This window comes from Oryctolagus cuniculus, chromosome 14, assembly GCF_051225735.1.
Source record: "Oryctolagus cuniculus isolate XC-2025 breed Fujian yellow rabbit chromosome 14, ASM5122573v1, whole genome shotgun sequence".
NCBI lineage: Eukaryota > Metazoa > Chordata > Mammalia > Lagomorpha > Leporidae > Oryctolagus > Oryctolagus cuniculus.
Genome location: NC_142880.1, coordinates 702,362 through 724,062, shown reverse-complemented (window position 1 = coordinate 724,062; position 21,701 = coordinate 702,362). Strand labels below are relative to the sequence as shown.

At 54.6% G+C, this 21,701-nt stretch overlaps 2 protein-coding genes across 19 annotated transcripts in view; one reads left to right on the top strand and one right to left on the bottom strand.

The window, feature by feature from the left end:
• POC5 (POC5 centriolar protein) overlaps positions 1–5,696 on the top strand; it is a 28,132-nt gene extending 22,436 nt beyond the window's left edge. For 7 of the 11 annotated variants that reach the window (XM_089312871.1, XM_089312867.1, XM_051838668.3 and 4 more), the window contains 2 exons: positions 2,602–2,778; positions 5,325–5,696. In XM_089312871.1, coding sequence (XP_089168997.1) covers positions 2,602–2,778; positions 5,325–5,468 — 321 coding nt within the window. In that variant the 3' untranslated portion in view covers positions 5,469–5,696. Of the gene's footprint in view, positions 1–2,601; positions 2,779–3,421; positions 3,552–5,324 lie in introns of those variants that run through there. The other 4 variants (XM_089312868.1, XM_070056291.2, XM_070056292.2 and 1 more) reach the window with 2 other exon arrangements.
• Positions 1,989–21,701, bottom strand: part of ANKDD1B (ankyrin repeat and death domain containing 1B) — a 58,004-nt gene continuing 38,291 nt past the window's right edge. For 4 of the 8 annotated variants that reach the window (XM_008251117.5, XM_002723023.6, XM_089312876.1 and 1 more), the window contains 6 exons: positions 20,886–20,984; positions 16,551–16,649; positions 12,738–12,833; positions 10,465–10,651; positions 9,092–9,223; positions 1,989–8,293 (listed from right to left, as the gene is read on the bottom strand). In XM_008251117.5, coding sequence (XP_008249339.4) covers positions 8,232–8,293; positions 9,092–9,223; positions 10,465–10,651; positions 12,738–12,833; positions 16,551–16,649; positions 20,886–20,984 — 675 coding nt within the window. In that variant the 3' untranslated portion in view covers positions 1,989–8,231. The remainder of the gene's footprint in view (positions 8,294–9,091; positions 9,224–10,464; positions 10,652–12,737; positions 12,834–16,550; positions 16,650–20,885; positions 20,985–21,701) is intronic. The other 4 variants (XM_089312875.1, XM_070056293.2, XM_089312874.1 and 1 more) reach the window with 3 other exon arrangements.

Below are 21,701 nucleotides of genomic sequence, written 5' to 3'. Positions count from 1 at the left end.
GTACCAGAGCGCTGGGGAGACTTGGGGAGCGGCGTGTGTGCCTTCCCCAGTGCAGCTGGTCGGGCTGTGATGCTGGAGCCACAGAGGCCGGCCGCCTGCTGCCAGACCTGTCGGCTTCACTCAATGTTTTTTCAGAGGGTGGAGCAGCCTACAAGCCAGACTTTCACTTTGACACCTGGTAACTTTTTTTTTCCATTTTATTTGGAAGGCACATAAACAGCTGGGGAGAGATCTCCTGTCCACTGGTTTACTGGTTCACTCCCCAGATGCCCACAACTGCTAGGCCGAGCCCGGAGCTGGGGACTCCAGTCAGGTCCCCGACGTGGGTGTCAGAGACCCACGTACGTGAGCTGCCTCCCAGGGCCTACATTAGCCGGAAGCTGGAGCCCAGTGCTCTGGCCCCAGATGTGGGGGACCCACACAGCCTCCTCACTGCTGTACCAGGTGCCTGCCCCAGGGTTGCTCTCAGTGTTCCCAGGAAGGCAGGAAGGGCTGCCATGGCCCTGTGGTGAGGTGAGGCCCGAGCCAACAGAACGTGGTCGTCTTCAGTACTCCCGCTGACTTTAACTTGCACCTTTTAAGAGCTGCTAACTCTCCATATGCTGCAACAGGCCCACTCCTGGGTACATACCCCAAATGCATACACATGTATCAGAGAGATACCTGCAGCACTGTTCCCAATAGCCAAAACACAGAACAGGGTGTGCATCAGCAGATGAGTGGACAAAAGAAAATGTGGTATATATGCACAGTGGAATATTATGCAGCTATGAACAAGAATGGAATTCTACCATCTGCATCCAGATGTGGATACAACTGGAGGACATCATGTTGCATGAAGTAAGCTGGACACAGAAAGACAAATAGCATATGTTCTCCCTTCTATGTGGGAGTTAAAACCAGAAAAAAAAATCAAAACACACACCAAAAAAAAGAAGAAATGCCTGTGTCTATCAGTATTGCTGCAAATATAGTTTTGTCAAACTGTTTTATCCCTTGTCAAACCAGTGGTTAAGAATGTCATACTACTAAAATTTTAATAATCTGTGATCACTTTAAACACAAAATAGAGCTACCAACTCTAGAAAACAATGTTACATGCTACTTAATTTAAAGAGCTTGAATAGAAGTAGACGTGGCTAAGCAGAGTTTGAATACGCAGGGGAGTTTTAGCTCAGAAATAAGACTGGGGGCCAGTGCTGTGGAGTAGGAGGTTAACCATGTGGGTGCTGGCCCAAGTCCCAGTTGTTCCACTTCCAGTCCAGCTCCCTGCTAATGCACCTGGGAAGAAGTGGAGGATGGTCCAAGTTCTTGGGAGACCCAGAAGAAGCTCCTGCCTACTGGCTTTGGCCTGGCCTAGCCCTGGCCATTGCAGCCATCTGGGGAATGAACCAGCAGATAGAAGATAACTCTCTCATTTCTTTCACTTCTCTCCCTCCCTCTCTCCCCCTCTCCCTCCCCCTCTCCCTCCCCCTCTCCCTCCCTCCCTCCCTCTCTCCCTCTCTCTCTCCCTCTCTCCCCCTCTTCCTCCCTCTCTCCCCCCTCCGTCCCTCTCTCCCTCTCTCTTTCTCTCCCTCTGTCCCCCCTCCCTCCCTCCCTCTCCCCCTCTCCCTCCCTCCATCTCTCCCTCCCTCCCTCTCTCCCTCTCTCTTTCTCTCCCCCTCTTCCCCTCCCTCCCTCCCTCCCTCTCTCCCTCTCTCTCTCTTTCTCTCTCTCTTTCTCTCCCTCTCTCCCTCTCTCCCCCTCACCCTCCCTCCCTCTCTTTCCCTCTCCCCCTCCCTCCCTCCCTCCCTCCCTCTCCCCCTCCCTCCCTCTCCCTCTCCCTCTCCCTCCCCCTCTCCCCTCTCTCCCCAGAGCCAGGATGCAGTTCCTGGCTCGTGGTTTCAGCCTGGCCCAGCCTTGACATTTGGGGAGTGAACCATGGAGGATCTCTATGTCTCTGTTGCTCTTCCTTTCAAATAAATAAATTAATCTTAAAAATTATATATATTATAGCAGGTTTCTGTGCTCCTTTATGATAAGAAGTTTATTAATCAAGTGAGAAGGAAAAGGCAAAGCATACACGTAACGATGATGCTAATTATGCCGCGGGCCACAGGGTAGATAAGACAGACTGGTGGCCGCCAGAGGTGCAGGAAGGAGGCCAATCTTTGTGGACATGCAAGGTCTGTGCTGGCTCCCAGGGTGCACACATGGGACTGCCACACTGATCCTGCACGCGTCACGTCTGTCTGCTCCTGGTCTGGTGTCAGCCAGACGGTCATGACGAAGAGGCAGTCAGTGCCGGGAATGGGTAATGGGTGGGATGCACAGGCCTCGCCCCCAGGCCTTGCAGCCTCCCGGGAGTCCGAGCTGTTATAGAACACTTCCTAACCTCCCTTGAAATGGCTGGCAAACCAGAGCTGAAGGGCTGTGTGGCGTCATGTTTTGCTTCTTGTGTCCTTGTAGGTTTCTGGTTTTCATGTTAAAGATGGTTTTCATGTTAAAGATGGTTGAATACGGAGTGATTTTAAGTCCTGTGTATTTTCTTCATGAGTCTGGAACTAAAGCCATCGGCCTTTTGCGTGAATCCGCACCAGCAGGGTTGTTTCTGTTTTTTAGTACGTGCCGAGAGTCGTAACTTCCGCACAGCAGAAGGCAGGGAGGACGATCACGGCCCGGATCACGGGGAAGTGCGACTTCGCCTCCAAGAACAGAGTCAACAGCAGCTTGGCTATCATGGGTGTTTCTCCGCCCGTGAGCTCCGTGGTCGTGGAGAAGCACCACCCAGTCACAGTGGTAAGCCGCGGGGGGCAGCCATTCTTCTCCCTCACAGTTCAGATGGACGGTCTGGTGACATCTGGAGTCAGAGTGGCGTGTGCTCTGCTGTTACGGTTAGAGTCTTTCTGCACTGGCGTACGGTGATCAGATCTGCTGTAATCCGTTTCCTCGGGTAGGAAATCAGTTTCAAAGACGTTTCTTCCAGACAGTATAAAATATCAGTTACGAAAGGAATCTAGTGTGCCGGTGACCAGAGGGTAAGACATGCCAGGGATTTTTTTACTTTTTTTTTTTAGGATTTATTTTTATTTTTGAAAGTCAGAGTTACAAAGAGAAAGGGAAGGAACAAAGAGGGGTGGGGGAGTACTTGGCCATCTCCACTGCTTTCCCAGGCACGTTAGCAGAGATCCTTATCAGAAGTAGAGCAGCCAGGACACAAACCAGTGCCCACAGGAGACGCAGGCGTCACAGACAGCGGCGGCTCCACCCACTACACCACAGCATTTTTTATTGGTTCAAAAAAGAAAACTGTATCCACGTGTTCACACGGTGGCTATCAGATTACCAAAAAGATTCCCTGCATTTACAGTTTTTAACTTTTGTTCTTTTTTTTTAAACATCTTTTTTCTCTTCCTTCACTGCAATTGTCAACATATTTCAGGTTTGAAAAAAACCCAGGCTATAAAAATCCGTGTGATACAAAGGAAGGTACGGGCGATTTGCAGAAATAAGCAGACTACAGCCACGAATGCCTCAGTGTGGATACTCATTGCCTCCACGGCATCCACGCGTCAGAGAATGTTCTGTGACAGGGATCTGTAAGAGTACTTGGCCCCCAGGGTTGTTTTCAGGATTCAGGGTAAAGGAGGGAATGCGAAAATTAAGATGTGTAAAGACGCTTGTCAGCCCAGAGCCTCGAGCAGACCGCACGCAGTCCATAGGAAAGGATACGGGGAGGATCTGTTCGCACAGCAGCCTGCGGGTCAGGATTCTCTGTAACAGGTACTTCGAAAAGAGTTACAAGAACAGAGCCCAAGGCGGGCATTTGCGTAGCAGTTAGATCCACAGTGCCTGGGTTCAAGTCCCACCTGTCCCGGGCCCCGATTCCGGCTTCCTGCTGATGCACCCTGGCTCGAGTCACTGGGTCTCTGCCCCCCATGTGGGAGACCCCATGCAGCTCCCTGCTCCTGGCTTCAGTGCTGCTCGGCCCCAGGCATTGTACGCATTCGGAGAGTGAACTGGTAGATATGGAGCTCGCTTGAATGCACTGTCTCTGCCTCTCAAATAAACGAACAGACTATGTTTTTGTCTCACAATGGACACTCTTCCTACCTATTCACATTTTATGTGCTGAAAAAATAGAAATCAGAACTGTAGATACATAAGGCACAAAGAGCATCACGTTCACTTTTAACCTTTACAACACTTACTTCTGTAGAGATGACAGGAATTCATGCTTTACAGAAGAAAATCAACCCGTTACGAAGTTTATCTCGCGGCCTGCACCCTACATACTCGGTGTGTGCTGTAGGGAGCCGCCGGCTGTCTCTGTGTGTGTGTTGCTGTGTACCTCACATGCCAGCTGCTTCCTGTTCTCCCCTGTTGGGATGCTGTGATGGACACAGCTGCAGTCCTCTGTACTGTGTTACCTCACTGATCCACCAGGCTCGCTTGGCACACACACGCCTCCTGCCCACTGCCCGCCGGCTGGGCAGCGTGTGCTCTGTGCTGTGTTCTCTGGATGGCCACACTGAGTCTCCCTGCTGTCCCTCTTGTCCTTCCTGCTAAGAGCCTGTGCTCTGGGGAGGTCAGCGGAGTGTTGTCAGAGTTTCATACCAGCGCGAGTGTCCCCGTGTGTAATCTACAGGTACTTATGTACAGACACGTATGTATGCAAGAGATTTTGTTAAGGCAGATCAGAAAGGAAAACCTACTGTTTTTAAGGTTTCTTTTTTTAAGAAAAACTGCTTCTTAGTTTTTGAGCTACTTAGTGTGAATGTTTTGACAAAAGATATGTAATTTTTCCGAAAGTATTTTAAAGGTGACTTTTCTGAGTCGCATACCCTGGTGGAAATCTCCCTTCCTGCTCCTGCGAAGCTGCCTCAGGTGGAACAGGCCACAGCACGAGTGGGGTCGCACGCTGTGTGCATAGCGCACATGTGTACCTTAGCACGTGTGTGGATCGTGCACGGGTGCAGAGCATGCCCTTGTGCATCCTGCTTCTGGGGAGACCACCACTATGTGTCCCGCCCCTCGAGCTGAGCTGCACGCAGCAGGAACCAGACTGGACCTCAGGGTAGAGAGGAGGCGGCTGGATAGAACGGGGCCAGTGTTGGTCTGACCCCTCTGTGCACGGAGTTCCTGCACTGGTTTGGCCTCTGGGAGGAATGGCAGCTGTGGCTGTGTGCGTGACCCAGGGACCCTGCTCTGCAGCCGAGCTGTGGGCTCCCGGGGCACGGCCTCCTCGTCTTGTTTCACTCCTCACTGGCGTCCACTGGAGCCTGGGTTCTGTCACAGGTGGCGAATCTCGCGGATTCCTGAAGCGGTCTTCTCTTTCGTTTCAGCAGACCATTCCTCAAGCCACTGCAGCAAAGTACCCTCGGGCCCTTCCTCCCGAGAGCAGCTCATCGGCTTCCAGGTCTCTGGGGACCAGATCCACCCACGCCCACTCCCTCGGCAGCGTGCAGTCCATCAAAGTGGTCGACTGACGGCAACGCGTGCCATGGAGAGCGGCTCGCTCCTCTGCCCTCACTGAGGGTTGGCAGTCTTGGGTTGTTAATTTTCCGAATTCTTAGAACATCACAGATGCATCATGGTCAGCTTCCAGAATTACAAGAGACTTTTTCAAGCGACATCATCCTTTGTAACAATATGTAGAAATTATTTTAATGTTATTTTTTATTTAAGAAATTAAGTAAAACTTTTAAAAATTAAAACAAGCTATTTTTTATTACGTTCAACTTGTCATAGATTCTGTCATCAGAGCTTATAGAGCCTGTCTGTTTACATTGTTTCCCAGCGTTACCCCGCTGCAGCGTACACAACTACTAAACTAGAACTGGGAGATACCAGGCAGTTTTAGGTTTAAAAGATGAAGAGCGGGAGTCACACTGACATCTTTTGTCACAAAGCTTTAGTGGCGCTGGCGTGTTCACCACTCTCCTGGGCTCAGCACTTGGAACCAGGCAGGGCTGGCGACCCCCGCAGGGAGTTGTAGTGCAGGAGCCTGGAAGCTTCCTGTCTGTTTCTGATGCCCCCTCTGCCTCTCCTGCAGATGGCAGCATTGAGCTGTGTGGCTCCATGAGCACCAGCCTCGTCCAGGCAACTCGGCAAAAGTAAGTGGTGGCCAACACGAAGAGCCCAGAAGTTGTCAGGGCAGAGCAGGCTCCTGAGGGGGCGGATGCAGGCCGGCCGGCCCCTTGGCCCCACTCCCGATTCCGGTGAACTCGGCAGCCTCATCTGTGCCCAGGCTCCCCTTTCTCGGGTGTTTGTGGGCTATGCCGAGGGCTGGGTTCGGAGCGGGGGCACCTGACGCCTCATCCCATCGGACATCATCTAGGCTGTGCCCCAATCTTACCCCAGGAAACCGTGTTTCTTGCTGCCGCATGTGGATAATCAGTGTGCCTGGGCAAGTGCTGTTTCTGGCCAGGCCTCCCCTTTCTGAAGCACAGAAGTGCCAGGCAGTGTCTGAAGAGCAGATGCGCAGGCGCGCTCGTTCGGGGCTCTGACACAGCTGCCGTGGCGCCACCAGCTTGTGGCTTCTGCACGCCCCCGTGCCCCCTCCTCACTCCGATCTGCATCACAGAGCCCAGAGGCTCCACTGGGTCTACTCAGCCCACAGTTACACCTTGCTGGCAGCAGGCAGGGCCTCCTCACTCTGATAAGGGACGGTCCCACCAGAGGAGAATCAGGCACTCAAAGCCTGGTGCCCGTGGCCTTCCCCTGGCTCACTCCTTTGCTCCACCCCCACCTCCCTGGGTCTGCACTCCTGAAAAGGCTGCCCTCCTCCTCCGTGAGGACCCTAGACTATGGCTAGAAAGCGTTGGCAGCATCCAAACCAAAGCCACGTGGTTAAGCTGGCTGTACATGCCCATTGAAGGTCTATGTGGGAAGCTTCAGATCAGAAGTGTGTGTACTGTCTAAAGCTCCAGTAATTAGTGGTAAGTAAAGCACCTGACGCAGTAGCAGTGTGTATGCCCACTTGTTTTGGCAGGGAGGGGGTGCAGCAAGACCAGTGGAAGCTGGCCTTGTTGACCAGCAGATGGGGTAAGACCATTCTGCCTTCCTACAAAACTTGGAGCTGGGGGCTGGTGCTGTGCTTCAGCAGGTTAAGCTGCCGCCACCAGTGCTGGCATCCTATATAGGCGCAGGTTCAAATCCTGGCTGCTCCACTTCCGATCCAGGTCCCTGCTAATGTGCCTGGGAAAGCAGTAGAGGATGGCCCAAGTGCTTGGGCCCCTGCACCCATCGGGGAGACCTAAAGCTCCTGGCTTTAGCCTGGTCCAACCCTGGCTGTTGCGGCCATTTGGGGAGTGAACCAGCAGATGGAAGATTCTCTCTCTCTCCCTTCTCTTTCAATTAAATAAATAAATACATCTTTAAAAAAGACCTGGAGTCATGAGTTTTTAGCCGTTTGAAGCATGCATAGGATTCGGCAGGTCGCTGCCGGTCAGCACGGGACTTGTAAAACAAGAGACTGGATGCAGTGACCAGGCTCAGCCTGCTCAGGATTTTATTACTGCCTGGTGGCTGTGGAGATGGAAATGAGACCGGCAAGCTTCAGTGATGAGACGGATGTGTGTGATCCGATGGAGACGCTGTCTCGATTCCACGTCCATCTCAACTTCAGGTTTCAAAAGCAACGCGTGTTCATGCTGTAAGTATCCACCAAGTGACCAAAACAGGCTGGTGTGTAGGCGCCTGGTAATTTTAAGCAGCGTATTCCACATACATGTGATGTAAAGCCAACAGCATCATGTTCCAAACCCAGCGTGTTGCTGCAGACAGAGCCGGAGGCGTGACTTCCAGGCTGTGGGCCTGAGGGGAACCCTCGCCGAGTCGTGCCTGGTTCCAGGAAGGAAGCTGAAGGTCCCAGTCTGACGATCACAGGCCAGAAGCTCTCAATGAGTGGGTGGCAAAGCCCCCTTCAAATCCGTATCTTGGAAAACCCCCGGGTTTCCATACACACCAGTGCTGCTCCATCGGAATCTCACCAAAACGTGACCCTCCGACCCTCCGACCCTCCGACCCTCCCAGGTTACGTGTCCCATCACATGACAGACGGAAGAACCACAGACAGACTGCCCTTCAGGAAAACCACGAAGCGTATCTGACAGCACCCGAGTGGTTGGGGAGTTGGTGGTGTCCTCCGCCTGTGAGCGCGTCCTGTCACCACCGTCGCATGCTGTGAGAGGACAGAGCCTTAAAGATGCTGAATTGGAAAGAAAACACGTACACAAGTCTTCAGGCACTTATGAAACGGCACATTTCCTGGAGCTTGAGTCAGAGTCATTTTTGAATTGACGAGTCTTTTCTGGAAAAAGTAACATTGATTGTCACTATAGGGTTGTCTGTTAACAGCGATGTTCACTAACCACTGGCCTTTCCTAAGCCACACGGTGTCCCAGGCCTGTTCCTCCTTTAACCTCACAACAGCCCCCTGAAGTGGACGTTCTTAGTTCCTGCCCTGCTTGTCTCCTGGCGAGCGCTGGCAGCACAGGAGGGCCGCGGCTCGCCTCGGCGCACAGATCCTGCAGCCCTCGGGGTGGGGGACGGAGTCTGTCCTGGGAGAATGCCCATGAAGCAGGGGGAAGGCCCCCGGAGCTGACGACAACTTCATGGGAATCTCCTTGTCCCGGCCGCTGCCTGACACGCCATCAGTCAGGGCCCGAGTCACTCACTCACCTCTGCAGCTGCAGATAAACGCTTGCATGAAAGCTGCAGCGGGTACCCTCCATTCAGCCTGGCAATGGTATTGGCACACTGGCGTGTGAGAGTTTGCCGTCGGATTAACTGCCAAGTTTTCCAAGGGGCCAGCAGGGGTCACAGCGGCTTTTACAGTACCCTCCTGCTGGCCTGCAGGGGACGTTCAGACCAGCCAGCCAGAGCAGGGAGCGCTGCTGCTTCTCCCCGTGCTTCTCCAGGAAGCCAGTAGGGGGCGACACCAAGAGCCGCCGGCTACAACTTGAGTGCGGTGGTCCCTCTCCAGAGGCTCCTTCCATACAAGCCCCCCCTCCGCGTGAGCCCACAGTGGGACCTCTGCTCTCTGGGTGGCATTTCTGTCACCCGCCCCACCGCTTCCAGGCACAGCTCCTGCCTGTGGAGAACTTACCGGCCAGTTCTGGGAAGCCTGCGTGCACCAGCGTCTCATGCAGGTGCTTGGCCGGGTGGGGCTGTGTGAGCAGGGCCCCGTGCAGCCAGATGAGCAGGGCCCTGTGGCCGTGTTCACGGAAACTCTCCTTCCCTGTGCAAAGCACAAGAGGCCCAAGGTAAGACACCACGAGCGAATGTCCTGTTGTGACTGCAATCCCTTGCTTTCTTTGAGAGGCAAACAGATCCTCCATCTGCTAGTTCATCCCCCAGATACCCTCAACAGCCAGGGCCAGGCCCGCTGAAGCCAGAACCAGGAACTCAATTCAAGTCCCCCACGTGGGTGGCAGGGACCGAAACACTTGAGCCGTCCCCCGCCGCCTCCCAGGGTGCACATGAGCAGGATGCTAGAATCAGAAGAGGAGGCAGGACTCCCGCCTGGGATGCGGGCACCACCCAAAGCCTGCCCCTATTTCTCCTCCAAAGCCGTCATCAACCTGTCACTCGCCTGCTCAAAAGCCCACAAGCTCTCCAGTGCAGGAGCCTTCCCGAGTCACAGTGCAGTTGGACTGTGGACATCGCTGTCACCACGCTGCTGTCCTCTGAATGTGGTTGTCACCAAACTCATGGCGACGCTTAATCTGCAAGGTGATGGTTCCGAGGCTGTGGGGCTTGGGAGAGGCGCTCAGCTGTTAAGGAAGGGCTCACGCAGGAACTCGGGCTCTCACGGAGCAGGTGAGGACAGGGAGCCAGCGAGGCCCCACGTGCTGGTGCTCCCACACGTGCTCCCGCAACATGACGCTGTCTGCTGTGCCGCAAGGCCACGTGGGATCTCAGTAGCCACTGCTCCCACTTGACAGCCATGCTCTGCCCCACACCATGCGGCTGTCCTGCCTTTGAACGCTAGCTGGCCAGTGCCCAGCAAACTTGGTATTTCCTGGTTTTGTTTCAACCCTGATAGAGCAGAACTGCCCTGACCTCATTCGTCCTGCAGAGGTGACGCCGCAGCGTGGACACCTCTCCTGAGAGGCCCTGAGGCAGCACCCCATGAGTCTCTCAGAGGCCGGCCACGACACCCCAGGGCCACACCCAACGACAGCTGGCAACACCACACCTCCTGAAGCAGTGAGCCTCTTGACCACCGGACAGACCCACTGACCCCAGGACAATCTCTGGGACACCTGCCCTAAACCCTCACCACCCTCATGCCCATTCAGTCTGGGGCCTGAATTCACCTTCTACACAGGACCCGGTAGAAGTCACCGTCTCACTTCCCTTCCCCACAGGTTTCCCCAGTCACCTGTGTGGACCTGAGCCAACTGTCCCGTTCCTAGAGCTGAGGAGCCTGTGACAGGCCCTATCTGTCCCTGCCCGCGTGGTCCACGCCACACTCACCTGCCCACTGCTGCTCGATGGCTCTGATCTGCTCCTCCGTGAAGCCCCAGGACCGGGCCAGCCTCTGCCACTCGTTGGCGCTGAGCTGCCGGTAGGCCAGGTCCCAGAGCAGTGCGCGCACAGGCCTAGTCTCCAGGCTGTGGTCCTGCTTGAACGTCAGGGGAGCGCGGGGGCCCTCGCCGTGCTCCTGAGGAGGAGGAGGAGACGGCTGTCAGGGCTCGCAGACGCTGCATTCGCTGCGTATTTCAGGAGAGGTGCACGCATGTTCCAGGTGCGGCCGGCGAGGTGGCAGCCGAGACCGTTTTCAGTGTCCCCAGTCCCCACTGCTCTGTCACCCACCGTGGTGACGCCTGCAGGCTCACGGGTCGTGAGCCTATGAGCATGTCCCCAGGAGAGGACAGAGGGTCTGTCACGATGGCAGATGCGCCTTTGGTGGCCTCACTTCCCACCACACCCCCTTTCTTCTGAGCATTCGACTTCCTCGCATGAAGTGGCGGTGGGACCTGGATGGGGTTCATCCTTACTACAACCAACACAACCCCACAGCCCGCCCCTCAGACCCTCCCTCTTTCTGCTGAGTGGGGGGCCCCGCCTGGGGGAGGGAGCAGGGAGGACAGGAGCAGACACTGTTCCAGCCAATGCAGCCAGAAGCAGTCCAAAACGTTTATGGAAAATGTGCATGATGAAAAAATCGTGGGGCCAGTGCTGCGGTGCAGTGGGTTAAAGCCCCTGCCTACAGTGCCGGCATCCCATATGGGCACTAGCTCGAGTCCTAGCTGCCCCACTTCTGATCCAGCTCCCTGCTAATGGCCTGGCAAAGCAGTAGACAATGGCCCAAGTCCTTGAGCCCCTGCACCCATGTGGGAGACCCGGAAGAAGCTCCTGGCTTCAGATAGGCTCAGCCCTGCTCCAACCTTTGCAGCCATTTGGGGAGTGAATTAGTGGATGGAAGACCTCTCGCTTTCAGTCTCTACCTCTCTCTGTAACTGTATTTCAAATAAATAAAATAAATGTTATAAAAAGAAAAAGAAAGAAAAGAAAAAACCGTGCATGGGTTTCAAAAAGGTTTTGCACCAAATACGCTTATCTGCTGACTTCATTTCCCCATGAGCTTCTGAAGGACCCATTCATGCCCAGACTGCCGTCGCCTCTTGGCTTTGCAAAGGTTCCTGTCGCCCCTCTGCAGGGTCTGCCAGAGTCCTGCAGAAGCAAACCGAAAGCACGGGGGGAATCCCCACGTGGAGGCGGGTGCTGTGGGTCTTGGAAACACCCGTCCTGCAGGTGCCCACGTACAGAAGCGGCAAGTCGGTGACCAGCTCATTTTTTTATGCACGATAACTTCTATTTTTGTCTTTCATTTAAACAGAAGCGAATCTTGAGGAAAGATAATTCTGAGTAGCAAGCTGGGAGTTACTGCTGGGACAGGAAAGAGACAAGAAGCATACGGGACCTGGTTTGCAGGACCTGTGACAAGAACCCAACGTGGCTGAGGACATCCGCACCAGCTGCCTCCCCAGGAGATGCCACAAGCCCAGGGGAGGGTCAAGGCCTTCCACATACAGAAAGTGGGAGGGGGGGAACGAATGCCCAGAATTACTCAGGGGCAGCAAACTGAGATAAATGAGCTTTGCTTTAAGGATCTGTGGGAAACGCCCAGATCTCAGCAGGTGCACCCAGATTCACTCCTGGCAGGGACAAACATAGCAAGGACTGGGAGTGGCCCTAACACATTTGACTGGGGTAGCTGTGCTGCCTGGGACAGAAACCACAGTCAGGCAACTAAGCTGGTGTCTGGGCGCCGACCTGGTCATGCGGGGAGGGCAGCCTTTTTGCAGTAGCAGCAGGACCTTCTGCTGTCAGAGGAAATGAAAAGAAGGTTGGGTTTCTGTGTTGTCAGCGTGAACAGGTTTTCTAGCCACAGTCCACTGTCACACACCGGGGTGCAGGGGGCCAGAAAGGCCTGGAAACCCCAGAGCCAGGAAAAGAAGGGGGCTTTATACCTCTCAGCAGAGCCCCCGGGGAGCAGACCACAGCCGAGACCCTGGAAGGAAGGCGCCGCGGGCATCAACGCCAGGGCTGACACCAAGGTGGGCAGGAGAACAGGAGAAAGAAGCGGCGGCTGCTTCCCACACCCCGCCTCCCCACCAGTGGAGATGGCACAGGACAGGGCAAAGTCCCAGCACTGCTGACCAGGCTCTGCCCTCAGGGCAGACAACAGAGTCAGCAGACCCCTGTGCTGCTGGAGAAGAGGGACGGCACGGGGCTCAGCTCACCTGTCTCCAGGCACAGAATCTCTCCGCCTTAATGAGCATGTCCACAACCAGGCTGTGGCCGCTCCTGGCGGCCACGGCCAGGGCAGTCCTTCCCTGCTGAAAGACAAAGGCAAGCCTGGGATCGGGAGTTCTCACCGGGCAGCAGAGCTCAACCCCACCATCTTCTCGCTGGGCGAGCTGGGGCCAGTTTTTCTGGGGCTCAGGACCTGGCTCACAGGCAGAGGCGAGGGGCTGAGTGACAAAGCAAATGAAACCCCTGAACGTTTCCCTGCTCCTTGCTGGTCGACTGGGCACCTAACTTCTGGTCCACAGCATGGTGATGGCGGAGGCACCTGCACCTCCTGAGAAGTATCTGTGAGAGAGCAGGGATTTGTTCTCTTCCCTCTCTCCTCCCGGGTGGAATGCTGACATGACGGCTGAAGCATGAGTAGCCACTTTAGACCAGGGAGTGGAGGCCTTGCTTTGAAGAGGGTGAGTCATAAGGAAGAATGAGCTGGGTCTTATTAAGACATTGGTGGGGCCGGCGCCGTGGCATAGCAGGTGAAGCCGCCACCTGCAGTGCTGGCATCCCATATGGGTGCCGGTTCAAGTCCTGGCTATTCCACTTCCAATCCACCTCTCTGCTATGGCCTGGGAGAGCAGTAGAAGATGGTCCAAGTTCTTGGGCCCCTGCACCCATGTGGGAGACCCACAAGAAGCTCCTAGCTCCTGGCTTCAGATCAGCATAGCTCCGGCCATTGCGGCCATCTGGGGAGTCAGCCAGCAGATGGAAGACTCTCTCTCTCTCTGCCTCTGCCTCTCTGTAACTGCCTTTCAAATAAATAATCTTTTTTTGTTTATTATGTTTTTTCTTTTTGTTTGAGAGAGAGAGAGAGAGACATAGAGAAAAGTCTTCCTTCCATTGGTTCACCCCCAAAATGGCCACTATTACTGGCGCACCGTGCTAATCCGAAGCCAGGAGCCAGGTGCTTCTCCTGGTCTCCCATGCGGGTGCAGGGCCCAAGGACTTGGGCCATCCTCCACTGCCTTCCCGGGCCACAGCAGAGAGCTGGACTGGAAGAGGAGCAACCAGGACAGAACCAGCGCCCCAACCGGGACTAGAACCCGGTGTGCCGGCGCCGCAGGTGGAGGATTAGCCTAGTGAGCCACAGCGCCAGTCTATAAATCTTTTTTTTTTTTTTTTTTAAAGAAAAAGAAGAAAAAGACGCCGACACTGGTGATGGCAGCACAGCTAACTGCAGCGTGGCATTCACCTCCCTGCTCCTGTCTCGTACGGCTTCTGTTAGACCATCCTGCCTCTGCCCAGTGGCAAGGGGCGTGAACGGTTACCACGTGGAGTGAGCAATACGGGCTGTCTTGGCCACAGCTAGGCACGAGCTGCCTGGAGCCCTACAGTGGCCTGTGCCCGTTACCAAAAGTGTACCATTCTCAAGCTCCAGCACCCACTCTGCAAGAGCCACGTCCTAGCTGTTATGCGGGGGACAACTTCAGGATCTAAGGACGATGCTTCCACTTACTTTTCAAACGTCCCATGAAGAACTAGCTTAGGGACCCTGGATAAAAAATGAAACTCAGGGTCAAAAACAACCCCAGGAAGTGGGCATCTGGCACTGTGCTTAAGAGTTCTCTTGGCTGGTGCCACGGCTCACTAGGCTAATCCTCCGCCTTGCGGCGCCAGCACACCGGGTTCTAGTCCCGGTCGGGGCGCCGGATTCTGTCCCGGTTGCCCCTCTTCCAGGCCAGCTCTCTGCTGTGGCCCGGGAGTGCAGTAGAGGATGGCCCAAGTGCTTGGGCCCTGCACCCCATGGGAGACCAGGAGAAGCACCTGGCTCCTGGCTTCGGATCAGCGCGGTGCGCCGGCCACAGCACGCCGGCCACGGCGGCCATTGGAGGGTGAACCAACGGCAAAGGAAGACCTTTCTCTCTGTTTTTCTCTCTCACTGTCCACTCTGCCTGTCAAAAAAAAAAAAAAAAAAAAAAAAAAAAGAGTTCTCTTGGCAAAACAGCTCAGGTTTTATTGCCAACCGGGAACAGACAACCTCAATGCTGAACCGCACTGGACAAAGGGGCGAGGTCCCCTGCTGAGGTGTATGGGCTGCCATCTCAGGCTCCCTCTGCTATTCCCAGGAAATGGGCTCTGCTCAGCAGTCTGTCATCAGAGCCCCAGGAGGGTGTCAACACCAGGGTTAGGGTTAGGGTCAGGGTTAGGGTCATGCCCAGGATGACCTTGCTCCCCGCCCCTCCCTAGCCGCTGGCAGGGAGGGGAGCCCGTGGTGGTAGCAGCAGCACTCTAGCAATGGAGAACGCCGGGGACCAAGGCACGTGGCATTTCATTTTGCCTTCCTGGGAGACTGGAGATGTGTGTCTTCCTTCTCTCTCTCAGTATTTGTTAACTTCCTTTTTTGTTTTTAAATCTCAGAGAGAGGTGTGTTCAGTAGACATAGCTGTAATATTCAGCAAAACTTTGTCAACTGGCACTGTTCACAAGTCTGTTAGCTGCATAAGCTCAATAAAACGTTGGTCTGGGCATTAAAAAAATAATAATTCCCTTGGCACACCCTCATCCCATGTCAGAGGGCCTGGGTTCGAGCCCCAGCTCTACCTCCTACCCACCTTCCTGCTGATGTCACCCTGGGGTGCAGCACCGAAGACTCAAGTACTTGGGTCCCTGACACCCATGTAGATTTGGCCTGGCCTAACCCTGTCTGTTGCAGGCATTTGGGGAATGAACCAGCAAATGATGGATCTCCCCTCACCCCTCTTTCTGTCTCTCTCAAATTAAATTTTTTTAAATAACCCAGAAGTTGTTTCAATCTTAGAAACCTGTTTGTCTGTCCTTAGAGATCTATAAACATATCCCACAATCCTCGTCCTAGATGGCTGCCACAGCACAATTCCCACTCCAACATTGGGGTTGCCATCCAGGCACCAAGACGCAGGGAACATGGAAAATTAGTGGTGGAAGTAATCAGCCCCAACCCCAAAAGAGACAGTAATGCAATTAGGAAGAACTGGGTTTTCTAGGCATCGACCAAGCCTCTAATTGTATGCTGTCTCAATTCTGGCCTGCAAAACCTTTTGAATCACCATAATTAGCCCATTTTGGGAACATTTTCAAGCTGTGAGCAAACCTCAGAGGGGCGGAGGCTGGAGTGGGTCCATACACCCTGCCCTGCCTTGGGCTGAGAAGGCTTCTGGCAAAGTCCAATCCGCCTGAAACCTGGGCTCCTTTCCTCCTAGCCAGCTTGGAAACGTGCATCTCTGGTAACAGTCACAGACAGGAAGGGTCGTTCTTTCATGAACTAAGTATGTGTCAGAGCCCACTTTGTGCCAGACCCCAGAAAGAGAGAGGGTGAAGGAAAGAACCTGGAGAAGCTCACCGAGCAGGCCAGCACCCCGCGGGCACCCCGTGAACCCGTGCCTCATGCTACAGACCCTAACCCTCAAAACGGTCATGGAAGCACTACACAGCAACAGGGATAGAATAAACCACACAAAGAAGGCTCAGGACTCACGTGGCAGGTGGCCTAATGAACCAAGCTGGAGCTATGGGTGGCCGCACTCACCCTCCTTGCTGGGCCTGTTTCCCAAATGGTCACAAGGGGCCGGGGCTACCTCCATGCTCAGAAAGGAGTGGTAGGCAGAGAAAAGCGAGATCTCTTAACGTGACTTCAGGGGGCACGCCAGCAGGGTGGGCTGTGGAATGGAAGCTGCTGAGCTCAGAGCTGGGGGACCGGGATGAAGACTGGCTCGTGACTGGGAGCAGCCCTCTCCCAGCTGACAGCCATGGGAAGCAACGGCAAAGGCAATCACCTTGTCCACGGCCTTCAAGTCGCAGCCTGCCTGCAGCAGGGTCTCCACCAGTTCCACGTCCCCAAGGTCGGCGGCCACGTGTAGTGGGGTTTGCTGCCTCTGCCACGGAGATTAAGAAAACTTCATGCAGCGCAATAAGGAGAGGACTTCACAATGAAAGGGCAGGGCCAGGAAAAGCATCCTACAGACTCAGGAAGCGAGTGGTGTCACAGGTTTTAAATGATACAGGGACAGGCATCATAGCAACGAAAAACTGAGGGACGCGCAAGTGAACTGTGCTGATCTGCATGCTGGAAGGTAGGCAGCCCTGAAATGACGCCAGTGTGGGCACCAGGAGCACCTTCACGGAGAGCGGGCGTGAATGGTGGCTGCCAGGGCCTGGGAGCAGGGAGAGGGGCTGCTGTTTAGCAGGTTCAAGGTCTTAGTTTGGGAAGAGGGCAAAGTTCTAGAAGTAGACAGTGGCAATAGTGACACAAAAATGTGAATAATTAACACCTCAGAACTGTACGCTTAAAAATTGTTACAATGGTAAATTTTGCATACTTTACCACAATAAAAAATGACTTTAAAAGGCAGAAAGACAAAGGCACAGAGAATACCCTGATCTGTTGGCTCAGCCCCCAGACGCCCCAGTTTAGGGTCAAAACCAGGAGCCTGGGGCCAGCGCTATGGCTTGGCGGGTAAAGCTGTTGTCTGCAGTGCCAGCATCCCATATGGGCACCAGTTCGAGTCCCAGCTGCTCCACTTTTGATCCAGCTCTCTGCTATGGCCTGGGAAAGCAATAGAGGATGGCCAAGTCCTTGGGCCCCTGCACCCACGTGGTAGACCCAGAAGAAGCTCCTGGCTCCTGATTTTGGATCAGTGTAACTCCAACCCTTGCAGCCATCTGGATAGTGAGCCAGCAGATGGAAGACCTCTCTCTCTGCCTCTGCCTCTCTGTAACTCTGCCTTCAAATAAATAAATAAATCTTAGGAAAAAAACGGGGGGGCAGGCGCCATGGCTCACTCGGTTAATCCTCTGCCTGCGGCACTGGCATCCCATGTGGGCACCAGGTTCTAGTCCCGGTTGCTCCTCTTCCAGTCCAGCTCTCTGCTGTGGCCAGGGAGGGCAGTGGAGGATGGCCCAAGTGCTGGGCTCCTGCACCCGCATGGGAGACCAGGAAGAAGCACCTGGCTCCTGGCTTTGGATTGGAGCAGTGGCAGCCGTGGCTGCCGTTTGGGGAGTGAACCAACAGAAGGAAGACCTTTTTCTCTGTTTCTCTCTCTCAATGTCTAACTCTATCTGTCAAATTAAAAAAAAAAATGGGAGCCTGGAATTCAGCCAGTCTCCCATGTGGGTGCCAGGGTGTGCACTGGCAAGAAGCTGGAGTCAGGAGTGGCTCCAGGACCAAAACCCAAGCATTCCAGTGTGGGGCACAGGCATCCCAAGCAGCATCCTAATTGCCACACCAAATGCCCCCCCAGAAGTTATTTTAAAATGCAAAGTGCCTATACCATTAAAAACCTTAGGAAACAATAACACTTTATCTAGCTGAGCTTAACTAAAACATAAACACACAAGGAGTAGACCTTCTGCCATCGGTTTGGACACCCAGGCCCTGCACCTGAGTACTGGGTTCAGGTCCCAGTTTCAGCTCTTGACTCCCTGCTAATGCAGACCCTGGGAGCCAGTGGGGACGGCTCGAGTACCTGGGTCCCCGCCACCCATGTGGGAGAGCCAGATTGACTTCCTGGTTCCAGCTGCAGCCTGGCCTAGCTCTAGCCATTGCAAGCGTTTGGGGAGTGAACCAGTGGACCAAAGAATCAAACTCTCCCTCTTTCCCCCAGCCTCTCACAAAATAAATAAACAAACAGAAGCGAAGGAAACCCCTGAGTGAAGCCATCAGTGGTAATTTCTAAGTTATTTTTCTGCCTCTTGGTGTTTTTCTCTGTTGTCTAAGCGTCTGTATTGTAATAAATGAAGATGTACAGGATTCCTTCTTATCGAGAGGGTGTTTCAAAAGAAACACGTGAAACATACACAAACATCACCCAGCTGAACCTCGTGGAAAGGAAAGCTGAATGCAGGCAGGAAGGAGCCAGAGAGGGAAGCAACCTCCCGGGTCACAAAGCCCGGAGCCCAGGCTCTTCCTGCCTGAGCACAGGACCCACTTGCCGAGGTGAGCGTGTGACTATCCAAGAGCTGTTACTAGAGGTCCTCCCACACGTGGCTGGCACCCTCTGGGCAATCCACCAAGACGCTGTTAGCTAGGAAGACAGAGGTTAGCCCACGTGTGTGGGGGCCTGAGCACAGCAGAGCAGCCTCGGGCAGCCGTGGAAGCAGCCCAGCATTTTACACCAGAGTCCTGCCCTACCCCAGCAACGCGACAGGTGGGCCCAGCCTTCCCCCAGGGAACGCTCCCCCGAAAGAATCCCCTCTGCTCAACACCACATGGGTTACCCAGCTTGATAACACCAGGCAGTAGAACCTTCATAGCCGGGGCCAGCACTGTGGTATAGTGGGTAAAACCACCACCTGCCGTGCCAGCATCCCACACGGGCGCCGTTTGAGTCCTGGCTGTTCTACTTCCGATCCAGCTCTTTGTTCATGCGCCTGGGAAATCAGCAGAGGATGGCCCTAGTGCTTGGGCGCCTGCACCAGCATGGGAGACCCAGGGGAAGCTCCAGGCTCCTGGTTTTAGATCAGCCCACCTCTGGCCATAGTGGTCATTTGGAGAGTGAATCAGCGGATAGAAACATACTCTCTTTCCCTCTGCTTCTGTAACTCTGCCTTTCAAATAAATAAGAAATCTTAAAAAAAAAAAATCTTCACAGCCTTCCCCCTACTGCAGTGAGCAGTAAAACCTAGGGAGACATTTTCCTGAATTCATACTCAGCGAAGCTTTGGCCAGGAGAATCAGGAGGAGGGGAGGGAGAAACGGCGAGAAGAACTGAGCCCCCTCCCTTGCCCCATGCCTTTAAAGGCCCAGTCTGAATGTAGACTGCATGCGCAGCTGCAGCCCTCCTGAGCCGCCCACCTGGCCTGTCAGGTGTTCTCTCCACTAAACCCTGCGACCGGGTCTCCCTCATGGATGCAGGGGCCCAGCCGTCTTTCACTGCTTTCACAGGCCATTAGCAGAGAGCTGGATCAGAAGTGGAGCACTCGGGACTTGAACCAGCACCACCTGGGATGCCAGAGTCGCAGATGGCGGCTTTACCCACTAGGTCACAAAGCCGGCCCTGCCAATGTGTCGACAGATGCCTCACCCCACGAAACCTTGCTACTGTGCTTACAAGTAATCTGTCTCACGTCTGAATTCTTTCTTGTGTGAAGACAAGAACCTGTGTTGCAGCCATCTCTGCTAACACTACCACACCCGCTGACACACCGACCCAGCGTCTACACCAGCATGGACAGAGGGACGGGCATCACACCTCAGAGCCGATAAACACTACTCTGCGGCGCGGTCCTGACCCTGAAGCTGGAAACGTAGCCAAGAGCTCTCTCTCGCTTTGGTGGAAGCAGCAAACACATTCAAGTTGCTTTGCGTACTTGTGTTTTCCCTTATTTTATATGTATACTCCTGGTCTGAGAAAACGGCTGACACAGCTAAGTCCAGTCCCGTAACAGAAGGCAGGCGTCACGCATGCTCCTTCGAGAGTTCGTGTGGTCAGTGAACTGACCACAGGGCCTGTATACTTAGCAAACACTTTCCCCTAGGCAGGATAGGAGTACCCGAGTATCTTCAATAACAAAAGGCGTCTTCCACCCAAGCTTTGGGGGCACTGAAAGACCAAGGTGGGGCTGGAGGAGACGGCAGGGCTGGGTGTGGGCCTGGCTTCAGAGTGGAAGGGCTGAGGGCTGAGGGCGGCTGGGCTGGGGCAGGCCTCCCTTCCCGCCTGCCCCCCACATTTCCATTCCCACCCAGAGGGAGACTTTGCTTTCAGGGGGCTTTGATTCTGCTGCAGTTGATTGAATCCCAGGTGACTTTGACTCCAAGAGGTCAAGTTTGCTTTGGGCGAAGGAAGCCACATTTGCCCTCTGTGCAGAGGCCCCTGCGGCAGGGGGCAGGGGGTGGCTGTTGACCTCAGTGTCTCTGGCAAGCCCCTGCTGAGCTGCCTGTCTAGGGGACCAGCGAGCTGACCAATGAGGACGCCTTGCCCTGGTCATGGCCAAGCCTGCGCGTACATGTGTGTGTGTGTGTGTGTGTGCGTGTGGCTGGCGGGGGTGGGGTGGCAGGCTTTGACAGAAGGCAAAGGTTAGAAAGAACGCACACACACCCCAGGGGTCTCCAGGGCCCCTCAACCCTGACCAGAAAGCCACAATACTCCCGGGGCTCTGATATGCCGGCTTACCTGATTGAGGACATTGGTGTCGTGCTGCGCTTGCAGTAGGCTGGTCACTATGGCCATGTGGTTGTGGGTCACTGCTAGGTGCAGAGGGGACTCCGTGGGCTGCAGAGCAGAACACCAGTGTCAGCCCCAGAGATTCTGGCCCCGTCAGTCAGTCCCTAAGCGGCAACTCCAGCAGGTGCTTCCTGAGCAGACGTGTCAGCAACCTTGGCCATCGAGGCTGCCACGCAGACCTGCTCTACCCTCTGCCCCGTCCGGAACTGCAGCCTGTGCACCTGCTGTGGGCCAGGCCCTTTTCAGGGTGCCAGAGATTTAGTGGTGAACAAAGCCCGTTCTCGGGAATCTTTTTAAAGTCACACAAGAAATGTGCAATTACAAATCGTGGGGGAGCAAGTGTGAGGTGGGAGGATAGGAGAGGCTTTCCCAATGAACTGACGGCACAGCACCAGCAGGGAGCTCAGGCAGTGTTAGGTTGTTGAGCTGAGGGGCAGTGGGAACCTCCCCAGGGGAAGAGAGCCTACATTTCTTGCACTGTGGAACAGAGAGCCCCTATTCCCCAGAGCACCTTACAGAACTGGTGCCCCCTCTCCCAGGTGAGCTGGAGAGCTGTATGCAGCCTGCTCCCCATCTCCTCGTCTGGGGCCAAACTGCCTGTCTTCCTGGCCACACCTTCCGCCCTCACCCATCCCCATGCGAGCCTCCTGCCAGGTCCACACACACCTCCACCTCACAGAGCACCGGGGGCAGCCCAAGACAAAACGTGGGCAGGAGAGGAACAGCTGGGTGGGGAGGGAAGGAAAAAGCAAAGAAGTGAAGGAG